At 38.0% G+C, this 21,094-nt stretch overlaps 1 protein-coding gene across 1 annotated transcript in view; it reads right to left on the bottom strand.

Annotated features, from left to right (window-relative positions):
* The window catches only part of LOC126370254 (uncharacterized), a 109,300-nt gene that overhangs the window by 18,704 nt on the left and 69,502 nt on the right, over nucleotides 1-21,094 (bottom strand). The window contains exons 3-4 of the mRNA XM_050015072.1: nucleotides 19,996-20,131; nucleotides 11,274-11,482 (exon numbers count right to left, since the gene is read on the bottom strand). Of these exons, the coding sequence (XP_049871029.1) occupies nucleotides 11,274-11,482; nucleotides 19,996-20,131 (345 nt within the window). The remainder of the gene's footprint in view (nucleotides 1-11,273; nucleotides 11,483-19,995; nucleotides 20,132-21,094) is intronic.

The raw sequence follows: 21,094 nt of genomic DNA on the forward strand, positions 1-21,094 counted from the left end.
ATGAATAAAATTGTGTGTTGCAGCACTATGGAGGTGGCACTTATCCATAACACACATAATGAAACACACTGAATTGACTGGCTTTATTAACTATATTTGAAGAGTACACAACCACTATCTGTACATTCTTAGCAGAGAGCGATACAAATTAGCGATATAATACATATATAATTTTGTTGGGTTGTCCAAATTACAAAGGTTATCAAGTAAGCGAAGGCTCTTAGTTAATAAGCATACATGCTCTCATCCGGTAAGTAATAGTATTTCATGAAATAAGGTCTCTAGCGATTCATGGTTTTACTTCTGAAGGAGAAATCCTCTGTAGAAATGGGTAAAGGGTGAAACAAAACGGCCCATTCCTATTATCTGTGTGGCTGTGAAATAAAGCGCGTGATAACGCTGCGGATTTATGAACATCTGGGAAGGATTGCTTGCAAAGAACCCTGGTGTGGGGTTTTTAAGATGAAAGGGTTCCGTTGGTTTGTTTTCTTGGGGTGGGCTAATTGACTAGTTGGATTATTGAAGAAGTCTTGATAGACGGTTTGCAGTTTAAATGCAATTAAATTACCTGCATAAAACAGCATCCCAACTGCAATTTAGCAGTTGATTTGCAGTACAAATGCAGTCCAAATAAGATCCGGGCTCTTACCCAAACAAGATTTATAATGTTTCTTGTAATTAGGTGATCAGCCAGTATTAGTCTACATTTTAGTCTATTTTTTTTAAGATTCTTTTTACAAAAGCCATTATTTGAATGCAATCTACCTTTACCAAAATTATTCTGCAATTAATTAATTTGGAAAATCTATCCAGTGTCATTACGCACCTCTAATCATTACGCACCTGATAAAGTAATCAGGATTTTTCAATTACACAAATCAACCAAAATTGACATTCTCTGTTCTGCGATAGGGATTATAATTCCATAAATGGGAGAATTCTGACCACGATCCGTAAGGATTTAGATTTTCTGGCACTTTATGTAAATATTTTAGTCCCAATCTAGCGAAACAGGGGCTGAAATACTTCTCACAAAACTATTTAATTAAAATGTCTCCAGTTTCAACACAACGGTACCCTAAACAGGGGAAATATACGCTAGTTGCGTGCACATAAAGTATGTGAAAATTGTGCTGAATTTCAAAGAGGGAAACAGTTGCGATCCTGTTGACCCACTTATACTGTAAGATACAGCTTCTGATTTATCGCTGTCGTGTGATAACAGACACTAAGATACACGAATATACAAATGGCCCTTCAGTTCTTACTTGCATTTATATAATTCATGTGCAAAGAACAGTGGGTGGAATGGCTCGGATCATATTTTTTGTGAGGAGACACTAGACAGGTAGACGCTCGAGTGCTTTATCATTCTGGAACTGGCAAACAAGAACACTATCTCGCTTTGAAGGTACTAAGTGAAGAATAGTTCCGAAAATCCAAAAGTCGTAGACATTTTTTTGGGGTTTAATGATGTAGCATGACCTCTGTTACCTAAGGTCCGTATATCACTATGACACCAATAAAATGTACTTATATGCAATTCAGTAAAATGTAGTTTCTATACATTTTGTTATGTGCTTGCGCTATCATAGTGTCCTAGCGAGAAAGGGGTTTTAGTCTTAATGGTGTCTTCTGTATGATTGAAGCTGTTTACTCTTTTGGGGATAACAAGCGTTGGTTTATGGATGTATTTAATTAATAAGGTATATATTTTTTATGTTCGTCATCATCATCACCATCATCAGCCCATTAACGTCCCCAATGCTGGGGCACGGGCATTCCCTATGGATGGATAGGGAGATCGGGCCTTAAACCATCACACGGGCCCAGTGCGGATTGATGGTTATTAACGACTGCTAATGCAGCCGGGACCAACGGCTTAACGTGCCTCCCGAAGCACGAAGAAGCTCGAGATGAAAACTTTTTTTTGTGGTCACCCATCCTATGACCGACCTCTGCGAAAGTTGCTTTACTTCAACAATCGCAGACCGAGCGCGTTAACCGCTGCGCCACCGAGCTCCTCAATGTTCGTAATTATAATTAAGATATATTTTTGATAATATTACGCACTGCAAAAGGTATTCGTCCGTAATTTCATATTGTAAATCATTCTGTCAGTCAACGCTGTACAATTTGAGATGAGAACGGGTGCATGGTTGGCATATAAATTACGCCAGACCTTACCAGGTCGTTGTGACGTGCGTACATCAAAGTGTCTGTACCACTGAAATATAAATATATTTCGAACAAGCAGTTGCCAATATTTCGATCGGATGCACTTTAATTATCGCTGTAAATGCACAAATTTATTTTCATATTATTCCAGTAAGTATTCCCGCCGGAATTTTACTGGAATAATGTGGACCAGCACCCACTAGAATGTGCCCATTCCAGTGAACGCATTCTAGTGCTGGTTCAGTTACTAGAATAATCTGAACCAGCAATGAATGCGTGCGAAGGGCACATTCCAGTGGGAGCTAGTTGAGATTTGCTTAGTGGAATAATATGAACTACGCATTAGTCAAATCCTGAACAAGTCATGAAAAGTACTCTGCCAATTTTCTCGTTTAATTTATCACGGCACCGATGAGATTGGTCCGGGGCAAAGAGTGACAGTTCTATAATGTAGTATTATTCTTTATAATTATAATATATTGGCCAGATATCCATGATCTTGAAATGACTATGCCCTAAATAACTAATACATATAAAAACACTGCACTGGCTGCTATTCGTTAAATTGTTTCTATTAATTTTCTAATATAGTTAACTAGCTTTTGCTAGCGACTTCGTCCGCGTGGCGTGTTATAAAAGAGAGATCTTTGTGTGTGTGGGAGTGCATATCAAATTTCAAGCATCTGACTTATGCAGTTTAGATTTTTTTAATACAATTTTTTTTCCCGCTAATTCCCAGTTTTCAAAATACAGCCATAACTAAACTTTACATTTACTAAAGTATGCATGCATGCTAGATTGAAAATATCTATCTTACGCGGTTTCGATTTTTTCATACCAAATCAAATCAATTTATTTGCGAGAACACATAAAATACAAAAAGGTGGTAAAATTATTGAGATAACAATGTTGTGATGTGTTCGGCCTGCATGCAGGCGTACAAATATACATTAAAAAATAATAATAAAGTAATGGTAGATTGCAAAGAAAATACAAATGTTTTTTCCCGCCAACTCCCGTTTCCGTGGGAATTTTGCAATATCCTGTTGCAACTAAGCTTTAAGTTTACTAAGGTACCTACATGCCAAATTTCAAGCGTCTAACTTAAGCGGTTTAGATTTTTTATAGAAAATGATTTTCCTGCTGATTCCCGTTCCCATGGGAATTCCGGGAATTCCTTTCTTAGTGCAACTCTACAGTACCTAAGCTACGTCCCTTCTAAATTTCAAGTGCCTACGTTTAGCCGTTTAGGCTGTGCGTTGATATGTCAGTCAGTCAGTTTCTCTTTTTATATATTTAGATATTGTATTTTGGTTTTTCACTTGATTGTGCATGCTGTTACTTCTTGTAATTGAGGTAGCTCTGAATCTTTTAAAAATTATTTGTTAATTTGCATGTGCAGAGTAAACATCCGCGAATGGACCGACGTTACAACTGTGGAACAACTGTTTCGTCTTGCTTCTGACAGAGAAGAGTTCTCAAAGCTGACGGCTAACGTCCAGTAATGGACAGGCACTGGAAGAAGAAGATGACTGTGCAGAGTGTAACTTGTAAGTTGTCCGTAATAAATAAAATAATTCTATGCTAAGGTGGTGAACAGTACCTACCAATGTACCTACCTGTGTGTAATTGTCGATTCATTTAACTATGAAAACTATACATTTATAAGTGTATATTCTACTGGCGTCAGGTAACGTGTATAAATCCACGTGGGATCATGATAGTTCCACTAAGTCGGACCCCCGCGACAAACTTGATAAGTGTAGTTCTAAGTTTTGTCTCCCTGAAGACTGCGGATGGCATTTAAGAACTTTGGCTGATGAGTTTTATTCAGTCAACTATGTGTCGATTGAAAGAAGTGGCCTTTAAAACATATTATAAATTATATTCCCAATTGGGGAATTAAGAACTCACGCGTCACCGACCGCTGTCAGCGTCCAAGTTTCACATCCATAGACATCCGTCTATATCCATAGTCCATACGAAAGTTTGATGCATCGTATTCTGATTGGTTTGGATATCTTAGCCTTGAATATGCACTCCTTGTTATGGAAGGCTTGTTTTGCCAATGCTATGTTATGTTATATAATGTAGAAAGATAAAATGCTTTATAGAGCACAATGGACAACAGACACAGAAAGGCATAACAGGCGGTCTTATTGCTCATGCAGCAATTTACAAGAAAATGTTGGGTACAGATTACTTTTCAATTGATATAATTATAGTTGACTAAATATGTGAATGATTAATCTGGTGTATTATGTCGATACGAAGTCTAGCAATGTATAATAATATTTTAAACAAGTGATCAGTACATGTTAGAAACGACACCATCCCTTTGTCGGGTTTTACGACACATCAAAGACAAAAGCAGCTTGTTATATTCGCTCCCAGTTCCCCACAGAAGCAGAGTAAAATATTATGTTTATGAATTGTATAATGATGGTAATTAATCTTTTGCGAATCGTTATAATTATAATTAACTACTTTATAATTACTTTATCGCGTTATTTAGGACGATAAAAGACTTGACAAATGACTGGCAGAGAAAGACCTTTAAGGACGTACATTGACCGAATTGAAGATGTTCTTAGGAAAGGTTCAGTACGATCTACTCCGAACTGGCGTGCGTGTATAAAACGATTGATGAATGTGGAAGAATCAAGAGACGTATATCAAGATCAAACAAGTCTCTGCTTACCTCGATGGGAAATAGGCGTGAGTTTTTACTAATATCTAATAGAAAGCACGGTGAGGTTTGGGTACTCAGTTCGTCTTGTGATGAATGTACCTCTGACTATCCCAACTGGGATATAGTGTAAATAAGTATTTAACTTTCTTTACACTAAATACTTTCTATGGATTGGTTATTAATTTTAACTAGTTTCTGTTGAGGAGAATCATTTTTCACAGCTGACCGACATAGAATTCGATTAAATGGTTTAATTAAAATGCCAGTAAGCTTAACAGACAAAGGGAGGAAAGATAATCATTATAGTAGGTATATTACTGAATATTGTTTAGAGGCGATGAACCGATGTTGCTTTGTGTATATAGATAGGCGATCTAAGTCATAGGAAACTGAGATATATAATTTTGAAGTGCACTTAACTAGCGGAATCGTAACTACACTAACACTTTCAATGACACTAATAACAACGGGGTATTGAGCTTTCATTCAATAGAATAGAATAGAATAGAAATAGCTTGTTATGAAAGGACGCCACACACAAAAAAAAGACAACAACATCATATAAAATTTCCACCAAAACAATTACAAAAAAGCAAGACGGATTTTAGTCGAAATGATCATAAGGTGGTGGTGGACGTCCTGAGATAAAAGGGCCTCATTCAGCACAAGTCAAGTCAAGTCGCAAAACATTCATTTCATTTTATTATTGTTTAAAATCCTATGGGGTTGTTCTTAACATAATTCTGCCTCTAAGAGAGGTTAAGAAAGTGTCGAAGGTGTATCAATTTTACCCAGAAAGTGCCTATTCTGTCTTGGTTTAAAGGAACAAAGTTGTAAGTTAAAGGGAACACCGATGACGGAAGGGCATTCTGCTCCTTAGCCCATTCATAATAATTTGACACTTAGGACCACGACTGTTGACGTACTATCCTTGAAAGTGAAAGAAAGTGAAGAAATGTGAGTGAATGAGTCAGTGAAGAGTGAAGTGAAGTAAATGTGAACTTAAAATTTATTTCACCTCTCAAGCTGTAATAATGGATCACCATCCGAAATAAAACTATTTTTTTTTCTAACCTGTTTTCCACGGCGTACGACGAATATTTTCTTGTTTTTTACTTTTTATGAGCGCGATTTTTTCGTCGTCAGGTTTTAATTTTTATAATTATACTTTTATGATGACATTGTTTAAGTTGAACACATTTTTCGTTCTCTTTATAAGAGGCCATCATAGACCTTCAGTTCTGACTTAGACCAGATTTCTGAGCAATGTCTCAACTAGGAATTTAATTAATTCGAAAGGGTAACGAAGTAAATATTGTTAATAATAATGCGATGATGAATGGATACCGTATTCCGGGTTAGTCGAAAATGCTACAATCTGTTTACAAAACAACATTGACCATCTGTTTTAAGGTATAAATTGTAATTTTACTATTTGAACGGAGATATTTAAATTCGGAAATTAATCCGGATTTAAGGAAATCTCGGCTTTATCGGTGGTTAAAATTCTTTTGTTACAATATTTTTCCTATTAAAGGGAAAATATTTTTTGCCCACACTTTACCATATTTACATTTCGAATCCCTATGAGGATATTCTTAGTGTAAATATCTCTATTATACAATATATTTTATTTATTTCAATACTTGCTTTGTTTGTCACTTGTTTGGTTTTTCCTTCGCGGGTTTGAATATCTGACAGGCAGTCGCTTCTATATAAAACTAGACCTGTGAAATCTTTAGGGTTAGTAAGCGGACCCCGTGGAAGACGGGAAAATGCTATGAAGATGATGAATATCTGTATTCTTTGTGTATATTCTGTTATATATTATTATTGTTTCTTTAGGTTTTGGTTAGGTATAAAATGGTAAATATGTATTATATTGTATTGAGTTTGTATTATTATTATATTATATAGAATACGTATTATTTTAACTTCCAAGTCCAGTAAATATTTGTTTCCTGGTTGTGGTTGCCTGGAAGAAATTGCCCTAGAGTAATAAGGTCGCACAGGTTGTACTGTATTTATTAATTATTAAAAAGTGACTACATCAGCAACTTAATAATAAAACATTAAATACAATAAAAGTTACATGAGGAATTGCACTGTTACATTTGTTGTGTACGACAACGTAAGCGTTTAGGTAGATAACTACAGTATACAAATTCAATTATACAGTATAATATACACATACATACATAAACTTACGCCTATTTCCCACCGGGGTAATCAGACACTATAGAATTCCATTTGCTTCGATCCTGACACACTTCTCTTGTTTCCTCCACATTCATCATTCGCTTGATACACGCACGCCGGTTTAAAGTAGATCGTATTAAACCTTTTCTAAGGACATCTCCAATTTGGTCAAAAATATAAACACTCAGATACAGATAAACACACACAACACACACACACACACACACACACACACAGACAATATAAAAACACAGATAATATAAAAAGAAAGAGAAAGAGAGAGAGAGAAGAAGAAGACAGAGACAGTTTTTACATATAATATAAAAACTGAAAATTGTGCTCACACGTTCAGCTGCTTGTCTTCCCGGGCATGTCGTAAAAACCGACAGAGGGATTGCGTCCTCTAACATGATGGACTAATGTTATGGGCGATAGGCTGATCCCTTATCACCATAAGGTTCATCATATCCATCTTAGGACTTCGTATCAACAGTGGCTGCAAGTTGTCTTTGATTACTTTTGGCTCTGCCCACCCCATTTGGGATTACGGGCGTGAGTTTATGTATGTATGTATGTATGTGATAATTGTGCTCTAGGTCTTACATATTGATAAATTTTATTTTTATACTGCCCACGTGAATTATGTATTCTTCTTCTATCGTGTGGGTTGTGAAGTGGATTACCGACCCCATCAACCTAGGTGCTAGGGTTACTATTGAGCCGCCATAGGCCCCTGACATGCCTCATGTAACGACTACGTACTTACAATTCTGTATTTTTGTTTACGTCTTATTTCTGTTTGTAAGAATTGTGTTCTGTGCAATTAAGTGTGTTGATTTGATTTACTTTATCATTTCCTTACATTGCGTACAAAAATACTCTAAGCTTCAACCTTTAAAGAGCCAAAACATTACCAAAATTCCACGCTATTACGCTCAACAGGTACAAATAAAAATAATCGCCCTATACAAAATGTTCTTCGGGACATGAAATACGTTCAAAGAGCATTCCATTTGCTTCACAGATTTTCTCTTCCCCCAAATATTAGAGGGGACCCGGAGATTTTGTCCTTACAAATTGCTCATAGCAAAATCAAGTTTAGGGTCCCATTGCACAGTCAGCGATTCTTTTGAGACATGCTTTTATTTTGTTTATACTGTCGACCCATAAACATAGCATCGTCTGCATCTCTGAAGGGGTAGGCAGAAGTGCATAGATACCTAAACCCCGTTCTCGCCGGCAAATTTAAGTCCTATGCAATAGGGGCGCGCCTATTAATTGCCATAAACCGGGCACGAAATTTCTGTATGATCCAAACATGAATATAAACACACATACATGAATATATATGGTATGAATTCATTCATATTCATAAAGTGAGATTCGAACCCGCGCGGATCACAAAAAGGTTTTTGTGATGTCCCCACTGAGGTTCGAACCCAGGACCAGGACCTCAGGTTCGTGAGACCAACGCCCAACGACTGAACCACGGAGAGCGTTATAATAGTTCTGAAAACACCGTATCCGATGGCATCTAGTTACCTGCTCTTATTATTAACTTCTCTCTCTCTCTCTCTTTCTATCTTTCTCTTATTACTTAATATTTTGCCTAACAATTCAGTAATTTCTTCCATAAGTTATACTTAGTTTCCTGTTAAATGTTCCGGCTTAATCGCTGCAACTACTCGACGAGCATAAAATATGACGCCGACAGTCGTTCGTGACAGCCCAGAGGACGATTCATCTTCTCTCAGAAATTCCGGAGTTTCGGAGAAACGATGTAACAACTTGCAGATCGTAAGACAAACTTGAGACGTAGTTAACAAGCTTTTTACAGCACTTTTGTCGGCAAACTTGTTGGTAAGTGCATTTTCAGGAAGCGTATTCAATGGACGTGTGATGTATTGGCTTTTAAGTAGGGTGAAATTCAATTTTAGACGGTAAGAAACTAGGTTGCGTGTATATAGTTTGTTCACCTAAGTGAATAAATGAATATGAATATGAAACCATTACTTTTTATTTTATTTTACTTTCTCAGAGTGCATTTTGTCACTAACATTAGGCTCGACCATTATAAACAGCGATACAGCTAATCACCTATCACGTTGGTCAAACAGAAAGCTACGGCCGGGTTCTATCTCTCCTCCAACTATTCGCACAAAGTGCTTCTCATCATGCGCACTGCTTAGGAGTGGAATTCTCTGCCGTCTTATGTATTTCCGAATGCATATAACCCGGCTATTTTGAAGGCCAGAGAGGCCGGGTGAACAGGCACCTTCTGGGCGAGCTCACCCCATCTTAGGCCTCGTCAATGCCTCCGGACAAGTCTGGGGTTGGCCCAGGAATGATTCAGAATATCGAGTGGCATTTTCCGTCACAAAATTCATGAATTTTTGGGATATTTTATTTTTTTCTTTTGCGAAGGAAAATTCCGCTTGATATTATGTCTGACTCATCCTCTTCAGTATTCATTACGATGTTACTTACACCCCGTACAAGTACGTATGGTCACGAGCATTAATATACATACACTTTGGTACAATGTCACATGATGTTTTTTGACAAATTGCACTGTAAGTCTCACTAAATGTCACATTATGTTAGTGCGACAGAGTTTAAAAGTGGGTACATTATAGTTATGACTGTATAGGTGACGCATACGAGAAGAGCGTATAGGTATTTTCATTGGAATGAACAGAATTCGCGAACCAGTTTCTGATCAGTGAACATTTAAATACAACATCTTCAAATATGGGTACCTACTAAGGGAATTGGTAATGTATAGTCTATTTTAAATATTTATAAGATAAGTTTTATAAATGTAGTATTTGTCCAAGCACTTTTCTTAATGGAAAATGGAATCCCATAGATTTATATTCTATTATTCTATTTTTAAAATTCAAATAGTTTTTATAAGAACTATTTATTTTTAAATTAGAACGTCTATCAGAAAAGACCAATAAGCAGACGTCTGCGATGAAGGCCGTACCTATTCGAAGGAGTAGAATAATGAGAATCATATTCCTAACTTCAAAGACAAGGTTTTCTGTGCGGCCACAGACGTCTGCTAATTTTTGACTTAGTTCATCGCAGCGTACTACCCCATTGGGATATAGTCGAAAGCTTATTTTATGTTATGTTAAAATTAAATACTAGCCAACATTAACACTGTTGAAAAAAGTTATTAAAAGGATAAGTAGTGATTATTTATAAAATATGAATGGGATTAACTGTCTGGATACTGATATTATGCAGCTAAATTACTAAATCGTATAAAAAAAATATGCTGTTTTAAAGAACGTCTAAGGCCCTGTGCCGAGGTTTTTCTTGTAGCTTATTTTCTCCGGCTATACAGGTCGTGAGAAGTTACAGCAGATTTAGTGGGATGAGACGTTAGTTATGTAAAAATGTCGGGTCAAAGTGTAACTATGTTACCCAGTGAAAATATTTTTTTTAAACTTGAATTTTGACGGTTTTAGTCTAGCATTGTAATGGACTAGGCAGCCAATTCGAGGTGAGTAACATGAATGCGTGTAAGAGACAGTGCATTAGTTATGCAGTCAAGAATCTCTGGCTACGGCAGTCCCTAGAACATGAATTATTATACGATTGTTTTTAGACAAGACAAAAAATATGAAGATCGATTGATGATTCTCTCAAATATCGATCTTTGGAAAGTCGCTGTGGTCCTGTGTGTCACCGAGTTGTTTCTTAAATGAGGAGCGCTGATTCGATTTGGGGATCTGGAGCACCATAATTGCACTAATGATTTATTAATCCCTCTTAAGTGCAACTTTCACTATAGATGGCGACACGGCTCACCAATCATGCTGGTGTAACTGCGTTGCCTGTGACTTTTCAGTTCCCCACAGACTATATCCCTAGGTAGTCAGAGGTACATGCATCGGAAGATGAACTTAGTACCCACGCCTCATCGATCTTCCTGTTTGACTGACGTGATAAGTTGGGAGCTGTATCGCCGTCTATATTGAGCGAGTCAATTTATAGTACGCCTTCTTCACACTTTTTTCGAGCGTCGTTGTCGTGCCCGCGTTGACGCAACGTCGACGCCGCGACAACGCAACGCTGGCGCTAACCGTCTACTTGACGCTGGCGTCGCGTCGATGTTGCGTCACCCCGCTGCCAACCAGCGCCCGCAGCGCTTTAAGAGGGTAACAACATAACACACAGTAACAGTACTTACATCAACATTAATCCCAGCGAAGGGGAATATCTTGGTGGCAGGCGTCTCGGTAGGGGAGTACCGGTAGAACTCGTGGCGCCCACGGTACCACTTGACGGAGTACAGTGGGGCATCCGTCAGCTCGTAGATGCAAGCGAGGGTGGCGTCCGACCCTCGCTGGACTACTGGCGGGGATATCCGCAGCTCTATTGCTCGAAGACCACCGGCTCCTGTGGACAGTAAGAGATAGGTGTAGAGCGTATCATTTCCATTAAGCGGGCACAATTCCTGGAAACCACGTGATACCAGTTATGTATGAACATAACTCCAATAATGAATTCACATTCATAATGTCGAATTCAGCGGTTTTGATGGCCTCTACGGTTCAGTGGTTGAGCGTTGAGCGCGCGATTGGAATTCCGGTGGGGAGTTGTCCGAAAGTAAGTTGGTACATACTACGGAGGGCACGTTAAGCAGACGATTTACTTAGTAAGTATGAACCATATCAGCGGTCCTAGCACCGTAAGCACGCGACTCTTTCTCGCCGCGACAGAGATCGTCTGTCTCTTTCTGTGCAGTACTGTGAGAGAGTGACGGGTGATGATATCACTACATAGTATAAAACAAAGTCGCTTTTTCTGTCCCTATATCCCTATGTACGCTTAAATCTTTAAAACTACGCAACGGATTTTGATGCGGTTTTTTTTTAATAAATAGAGGTTTTTATGTATAATAACATTAATTAAATAATGGAAAAATACTGTTATTTTTTTGAGGTTTTTAATGTGATGTCGTAAATGATTTCATTTGTTCTCAGCATAGTTTAACTATATCGCAAACAACTCCATCTGCCTCGTGGATATCAAGCAAATATATATGCCAACTGACCCTTTGTCTGAACCTTTTCTTTCACAGCTAATGTGCGACGGAGGGATGCCAGGCTGACAAACTGAATGAAATATGGCCAGTTTTTCTACTTCCGAGTAAATCCGTGAAATACTGAGGATTTGTTGAGCTTTTCGTTTTTGCCGATGTTTCTTTTAAGGTATTACTTAAATAATAATGTAGTGCTATTAGATAGAACGACTACTTTCGTGCTATTAGTGATTATATTTCATTTATTTACCACTATCATGATACAAAAATTGTGGCAAAAAGTTGGCGCTTGGCGCCTCGACATTCGTACACAGCGGTTTAAACGTTCAATAAAATCGTGTCAAATTAAGAAATACGCATCGTCTTATTAAGTTTATTAGCGCGTGGTGCTTTGTAATACGGTCGGGTTATACTGCGACTCGAATTGATCGGGAGTACTTGTTTTGGTGTATTTTAAACTAAAATAGTAATTTTGGTGGGTTTTACTGCGAAAATAAATTTCGCTATATTAACAGTCACTTTACGTCCCACTTTTTGAGCGCTGTTAATGTTCAATCTACGGTAGTAGTAAATATATGTATGTTATATTTCTTAATATACTAAATGATTAATATACTAAAACTATTATTAGTTCTTCTATTTCGTTGAGTCCGAAGGGGTCTGTGATCTGAACTCATATGTAACTTACATATTTGTACACCATCATATTAGGTATGCAAATAAAGAATATTGAATAGAAAACATTTTAAAATAGCTTGTATGCGCAGTACGCATAAGATCCGTCGAAGTACGTCGTAAGCCAGTGAAGTGACGTTCATTAGCATAGTGATGTCGACATAAGGTCGATCGATTCTTTTCTATCTAACAGTACCTACTAGATAGTAAATTGAATTACCTTTCAATGTAACGGATAGATTTGATGTCTCACTCTCACTCTGTAGATGTGTATATGTTACTGTAAATATGTACATACATTTCGTTGGTAAATCTTAAGATTTACAACGTGCTATATACGTAATACTATGTACGTTTTTTGCCTAACAGTTCATTAAAGTATATAATTAAGAATTACTCATGGTTTTATTCCTAAAACCAACTTCTACCAGCTGACATTGGTAAAACCTAGCATAATAATATACTGTATTCGAATGGTAAAAGCTTGAAAAAATCGTCGTATTTTCAGAAATACTTACATTTATTACCAACTCATGTCGGTAAATCTTAAGACTTACGCTTAAATCTTAAGATTTACCATAGTTCGAACTTTTACAGTAACATTAATATAATAAGTACAAACATTGCAACATTGCTTCTCGCAGACCGTACCAACGAATTTCCAATTATTCTTTCCATTTCCAATTATTTTTATTAATCACTTTTATGTTGCTGAGAGAGAAATGATATTTTTTATTATTAGAATTATTTATTAATTCTAAAGTTAATAATAGTTTCCATTTCGATTTAATATAAATCGAAATGGAAACTATCCAATCACCAACAATTTTTATCTCAACTCGAACGGTACATAGATCGAACGGATTTCGCATGGACAGGAGGAGGACCCGGTGGTGTAATAGTTGACATCTTCGTCCCGGCTTTAGACGGATTGAGATTTTTTTCGATTTTTTTTTGTGAGTTTCGCAAAGCACGGGGATCTACTTTAAAACAAAAATCATAATAAAATACTGTCATTTTTTATCCCAGTATTTCTAACGATTCTTTTTTATCCGTCCATTGTTGTACAGTGACTTCCTACCTTTTTCTGTAGCTAAGAAACGAAATAGGACAACGATCCCGCTCCAACTACAGTTCAAACGAAACTCAAAGACAAAGAATAGTTAGCGAGAACAATGGGAAGTTGTTTCTTTATTTATCAGCTAAAACTGACAGCCGACCTCCTCTGGGATAACTATTGTTTCTCTTAGGCCTGAAAGTCGTTAAGGGCAATGACTTTCAGAGATAAGAGGAAGTAGAATGTACATTATAATACAGGGTGTTAGTGACATCGTAACGAATACTGAGGGAGATGATTCTGACCATGATTCTAAGTTAATATCAAGTGGAATTTTCCGTCGTAAATTTCCAATTCTATACTTTTGCGATGAAAAATTCCACTTGATATTAACTCAGAATAATCATTTGGGTCATCCCCCTCAGTATTCGGTACGATGTCACTTACACCCCGTACAAGTATATTAGGTAGCCATACTAGTAGGGATGGGTGTTAGTGACACCGTAACGAATACTGAAGGGGATGATTCAGACCATGATCAAGTGGAATTTCCTGGCGGAAAAATCATGAAAATTTTAGTGTTTTTTTTTAATTAGTTTCCGTTCCATACGATTGCGACGGATAATTACTCAGAATCATGGTCTGAGTCATCCCGCAAAGTTTTCGTGACGATGTCACTAACACCATGTATAGATGACGAAACAAGACGTATTTGATATAAATAAATAATTAATCATCATCATTAATTTAAGAGCCACGCTCGTGTAACATTCTTCATGCTACTTTTTTAGGAAAAAATATGACAGCGTTTCAATCTTGCCTTCTGCCCATAATAATTTAATAAGTAATACAAAATACAATTCTGTTCGATAAAACGTGTAATTATTAATATGTTATTTGGTGTTAAAAATACGTAATATTATTATGTACATAATGTACTCATAGTAAACAAGTATATTGGTATTTTTGCTCATTAGAATTGGATATTTATTGTCTTCTAATGAAATTTTGTATATTTTATGTAGTTCATTGCACCTACTCAGTTCTAAATTCAAATTCTGATTCTGATCATTGGCCTTATACGTCTGTTTCACAATAAATCTAATTATTGATGAAGATGGAAATCATTCAACCTAGGTAAAAAAAAATAAGTATATTTTTTTCGGAATGAAAGAAGCGTGTCCGTTTCGAAGTTATGTTTACAAACATCACATCAGGATATGATTTTTCAAAAGGCGCTTGCGACGTTAAGGTGACGATTATATAATATACCCAGAGGTAGTCCCTATGCTGCAGTGGTGCACTGGCTTGCTTCTCAACCGCGAAGCGCTGGTTCGAACGCCAGTACCGGACTTGCACCAGAAAGTTATAAATTCATCTTCAGTGCAGTTTTAACTAACACAGTTGGCACGACCTTTATAGACGGCTACTCGGCTCACCACCTATCACGTTGGTCTAACAGAAAACTCTGTGAGGTGTGGGTACTTAGTATGTACAGTCATGAGCAATATAATGTACCCACTTTAGGACTCTGTCGCATATTTGACATTTAGTGAGACTTACAGTTCAATTTAACAAAAAAGTTAATGTGACATGGTACCAAAGTGTATACATATTAATGCTCATGGCCGTACCTCTGACTACTCCAATTGCGTTATAGTCGTGAGCTCATGTGACGATGTATCACTTTTTGTCTAAACCACTAGCGGTAACTACTTCCTGGGCCACGACAGCCATAAAGGGCCGTAATTCTAACCTGCATTAACCTTTAGTTAACCCGTCCAACTGGGTCGGTCGTAAACTGTGTACAGGTGAACTTCCGAATAAGTAACAACAATAAAAAGAAAAGGAATAGGAAGCAGCTGCGCGCTGGGTTTTTAGGGTTTCGCAGTCAACGAGTAAAACCTCAACCCAAACTTTTTCTTTAGGTTGGCAATGGCGCCGATTCCTGCGACACCTCATGGTTTCAGAGAAGAGTTGTATAACAGTCGAGTTTATTTGCACCCATTCACTTAAAAATATGATCAGGGTTTTATACAAACTCCTACTTTGAGACTGAGAAGCTCAACGACTTCAAGGACATGTCTTTCTCATTAGAAGAAGACAGCCGCTTTGGTCCAGTGGTTGAGCGTCGGGCTCACGATCCCGAGGCCCCGGATTCGATTCCCGGTGGAGACATATCACAAAAATAACTTTGTGATCTCTAGTTTGGGTAGGACATTACAGGTTGATCACCTGATTGTCCGACAGCAAGATGATCCGTGCTTCGGAAGGCACGTTAAGCCGTTGGTCCCGGTTACTACTTACTGATGTTAGTATGTAGTCGTTACATGAGCCATATCAGGGGTCTTTGGCAGCTAAATAATAACCCTGATACCAGGGTTGATGAGGTTGGTAATCCACCTCATAACCCATACGATAAGAAGAAGATTATAAGAAGAAAAAAATACTTACAAGATGTGCTCTAGTGCGTAATTAATTATACAGAACCCTTTTGAGGGCAAGTCAGTCGCATGTGCCCGGTTTTTAATGGAATTCATTAGGGAAAATATTTCCTTTTCAGAAGTCGCTTCTTGCTTTTATTTTGTTGTAAGAACGTTGTGTTTTACGAAATATCTCTTTCAGAAGTTGTACTTGAAAGGGTATTTAGAAATCAAAACGAAAATTGATATTTACAAAAAAAAACATACAAGTAGGTAAATAAAAGTTCGACGATTATAATTGTATCGTCGTGGGCTACTAGGCCAACTACCTCCACCAACCCGCAGTGGAGCAGGGTGGTAGAGTATACTCCATTTACCCTCTGGTTGATTGAAGGAGGCCTAGACCTAGCAGCGAGGCATATACAGTTGTAGCAGAGTACAAACTCTGCACATACTGGCCTTTCGTTCTGACCGTCAATCATTTTAAATTAAGAAATTCTTATTCCATTCCACATTTTATTTCATTTTACACTGACTCATTGCATCCCCGACCTTCAAAAGAACAACATAAAGATATTATGCTCTAGCCGTGCCCTCTAATTCTGAACTTGTTTGCCGCACAGTGCCGCACAGTTACACTTCACCGCTGAGCACGTGATAATCATTTTATGATCCAAACATGAATTTGAAAACAAATTCGACAATCATTGGTTTAGGGTGCTGGATTCAAACCGGCGACTTTAAAGTGAGAGGCAAGTCTTCTACCAACTGGGCTACCACGGGTTTCAACTTTTAGCGTAGAATTTCAAAATATTATGGACAAAGGGCAAAGCAAATATATTACTTACCAACTGCGCTACTACGACTTTCAACTTTTAGCCTAGAATTTCAAAATATTATGGACATAGAGCAGAGCAAAAATATATTACAGTAAAACAATATTTATATGGCTTTGATGTTGCCAACCAAGGAATATACTACTCTCTTGCCAACAAGGTGGATTACCGACCTTATTAACCCTGGTGTCAGGGTTATTATTGAGCCGCTAAACTATTGTTGACTCGTGTAAGGACAACGTACATCGCTGCTCATGATCCAAGGTCTATACTAACATTGTATAGTACACCTTTAGTGCATGCATTTATCCCGACGGCGACGACCCAATTACTCTTGCCAAAGAGACGGCCAATCAGCTCGCGACACCAAACACTTCAGAACCCCGATGCCGACCCCGACGGCGTGGTCGACGATTTCCCTTATTCAGCGCTTATCGCTAGCGACCCACTAGGCTCGATTAATTCTTTCAAATATTCTTCCTCTCAGACGACGCCCTGAGCCGAGGTTCGCGCCCAACTACGCACCCTCAGGCCTGTTGTGTTAAATTTTGTACCGGGTGAGAGCCCTCAGCGTTTCCCATTTGTCCGGCCAAGCAGTTAATGCCATCCGCGGCAAATCAACACTAAGTTTCGTCAAATAAAAAAAAAAAACAAAACGTGCATGCATTTGCAACATGGTAATATCACAGTGCAAAGTATACATGTCATGTTTATTCTGTCTTCATCATAGAACGACGTACTGAGTAGTTGGTAAATGTTTATTTGGAACGTAGCGGGACCTAGTTCTCAGGAAACACTCTAAAAACGAATTTAGAAATTGTTCTTGAGTGTCTTTGTCAGAACATGTAACATGCAATTTCTGAAGTGAATTCAGAATCTTCAAGAGCTCTGACACACTTACTCACTGACTAACGTCAACGCTATACGCGAGCATAGCATAATGGGTGGTGGTGGAGGTGGTGGTAGCATGCGTGGTATGCGTGAGCCACGTCAGGGGCTTTTGTCGGCTCAACAGTAACCCTAATACCAGGGTTGATGAGGTTGGTACTCCACCTCATAATTCACACCTCATCCAATCCTCAGTCCAAAATCTAGAAGGCATAAATTAATATCCCTACACTAACCTAACCTAACCTAAAGATCCTGAGATCCGGTTTTTTGTCTCACCCTAATATTTTCATCTATGATCCAAATATCTAGTCACATACTTCCGAAAATGCATTTCTCGGGAATGTGGGTTTTCACGATGTCTTCTTTCACCGCTGAGCGCGTGCTAACCATTTATGATTCATACATGAATTTAAAAACAAATTCGAAAATATTTGGTTTAAGATAGTGCTGGGATTCAAACCTGCGACCTCATATTGAAAGTCGAGCGTTTTTCCAACTGCGCTACCACGTCTATCAGTACACACAATGAAACCAATACAGGCTGTTTAAGCTATGTCATGTTAATGTAATAATTTCGCTTGTGAATACAATCAAAACGGATTACAATGTTTGGTATTATTCGTCCCTTGAAATAACAGTTAATAAATAATTCAGTAAATAATTTCCACAACAACATTAAACGATCGACATTTCATGTTTAATAGACAAACATTTTAATGTCATGATGTTAAATGGTTGAGTTTGCGTTTTCGAAAAGTAACAGTTTAATGTTTAAGTAATTACTGATTTACATACTTTTGCACTTGTCTGTTATTATTTTGAACATAATTAAGATAAAATAATACTTGTTTTACGGGCAATAGTGATGAGCACATACAAATATTGTAATTTTATGAAACATATCCGTTTGTCGTGTTCTGGCTGGCTTTCAATTATTAATAACCTATTTGTTCATATTTGAATTCATGTTACTCGTAAATAATACATAATATAATATAATAACATAAACTGCCTATATACGTCCCACTGCTGGGCACAGGCCTCCCCTCAATCAACCGGAGGGGGTATGGAGCATACTCCACCACGCTGCTCCACTGCGGGTTGGTGGAGGTGTTTTTACGGCTAATAGCCGGGACCAACGGCTTAACGTGCCCTCCGAAGCACGGAATCATCTTACTTTTTCGGACAATCAGGTGATTCAAGCCTGAAAAGTCCTTACCAAACAAAGGACAGTCTCACAAAGTGATTTCGACAATGTCCCCATCGGGAATCGAACCCGGACCTCCAGATCGTGAGCCTAACGCTCTAACCACTAGACCACGGAGGCTGTTGTTAATATAATATAATAATACAAAGAAATTAAAACATTTTTGTTAAATATGATATGTTCCCGGGAATGTTCCCAAAGTGGTAATATTCTTGATGTTAAAACTATTCAATAAGGACTTCAACGACCTCCGTGGTCCAATGGTTGAGCGTTGTGCTCACGATCCGGAGGTTCCGGGTTCGAATCTCGGTGGGGACAAATCACAAAAATCACATTGTGATCCCTAGTTTGCTTAGGACATTACAGGCTGATCACCTGATTGTACAAAAAGTAAAAGGATCCGTGCTTCGGAAGACACGTTAAGCCATTGGTCCCGGTTATTACTTACTGATAACTGATGTAAGTAAGTAGTCGTTACATGAGTCATGTCAGTGGCCTATGGCGGCTCAGTAATAATCCTGACACCAGGGTTGATGAGTTGGTAATTCACCTTATAATCCACACGATAGAAGAAGAAGAATGTTAAGGACACTAGCTGTTTTCTTTTCAAACTGTTCTTTCTTGTACTCTGATCCTATCTGCCTGAAGGTAATAAAGCATAATTATTTTAGATACATTTTGCGGCTTTTTAACTTTAAGAACATTCTCGGAAATTGCACATCACTACTTTACTACGACGTAGCAAAACAGTAGCAACGCGTAGCTACGTAGCACATACCTACTACGTCGAGCCTCGCCGTAGCCAATGAGTGGGGGTATGTGGGCGCATTCTGTATCACCTCACAACTGTAGTTCCCACTAATACTCGGTGGTACTCGAAGTAGGATCACGTGTGTCTCATTGGAGTTTAGCCTCTGGAAAGAAAGAAATAGGTTATTATATGCAATATGTGGTAAAGCGATGGCTGGCACCTATTATCACAGGTTTGAGCCCCGGTTCGGGCACTTAAGCACAAAATTCCATTTTATGAGTTCGAATTTATTTTTGATGATGCCAATAGCATCGGTACGGCAATACAGGACGGAAGGGGCAAGTCACAGGGACTGTAACCTAGAACCTGACAGATGGCAGCAGTAACTGTCAGTACTCAGAGGCGGAGGACAGGAGTCCTAGTATGGCTTTGTAATAGACTAGGCGCCATCCCACTTGCGTCAGACAGAGTACTGCGGGGCCGAAGGCAAGAGGGAAACTACTGCCCTATTTTTCACTAAAAAGTAGCATTGAAAATGCTGCACCGACAAGAGCGTGGCTCTTAAATTGATGATGAATGCCAATAGGTTCGCCCTCTATCACATGGAACTTATACATAAATAGCGAGGAGTAGGTAAAATGACTCCTGCCTACCAGATACAGGCGTGATGATTTGATTATACATTATGTTATGGTCAGAAACGACGATTAAGTTTGACAATTCGTTCACTATGAGAAGAAATGGGTTGTGATAAACAGATGTACAAAAGAGAGATCCCAAAGGGGTTCAATGTTTTATCGGTAATTAGAAATTTTGATCGGATGCAAAAGAAATACCCCCGATATTACAAAAAAAATGCTTCGTTTGCTACAAAATTAGCCAATTCGGTTCGGCGATTTAATCAAACAAAATTTTCAATCCTGATATAAATAAATGTTGATTCGGATTTACCGTTTGATTGAATAATTTTCTGGCGTAAAAAAATATTCGGGGGAATGCTGTTAAATTATACATCAATAAAAAATTACAGAATTTGCTGGCATTTGCTCTTTTCACATCAATAAACTTGATTCCACCTTCAATTAGAGGTTTTACAATAAATCAAGTGACGGTAAAAATCATTTTT

The sequence above is a fragment of the Pectinophora gossypiella genome, chromosome 10 (assembly GCF_024362695.1).
Source record: "Pectinophora gossypiella chromosome 10, ilPecGoss1.1, whole genome shotgun sequence".
In the NCBI taxonomy this organism is placed as follows: Eukaryota; Metazoa; Arthropoda; class Insecta; order Lepidoptera; family Gelechiidae; genus Pectinophora; species Pectinophora gossypiella.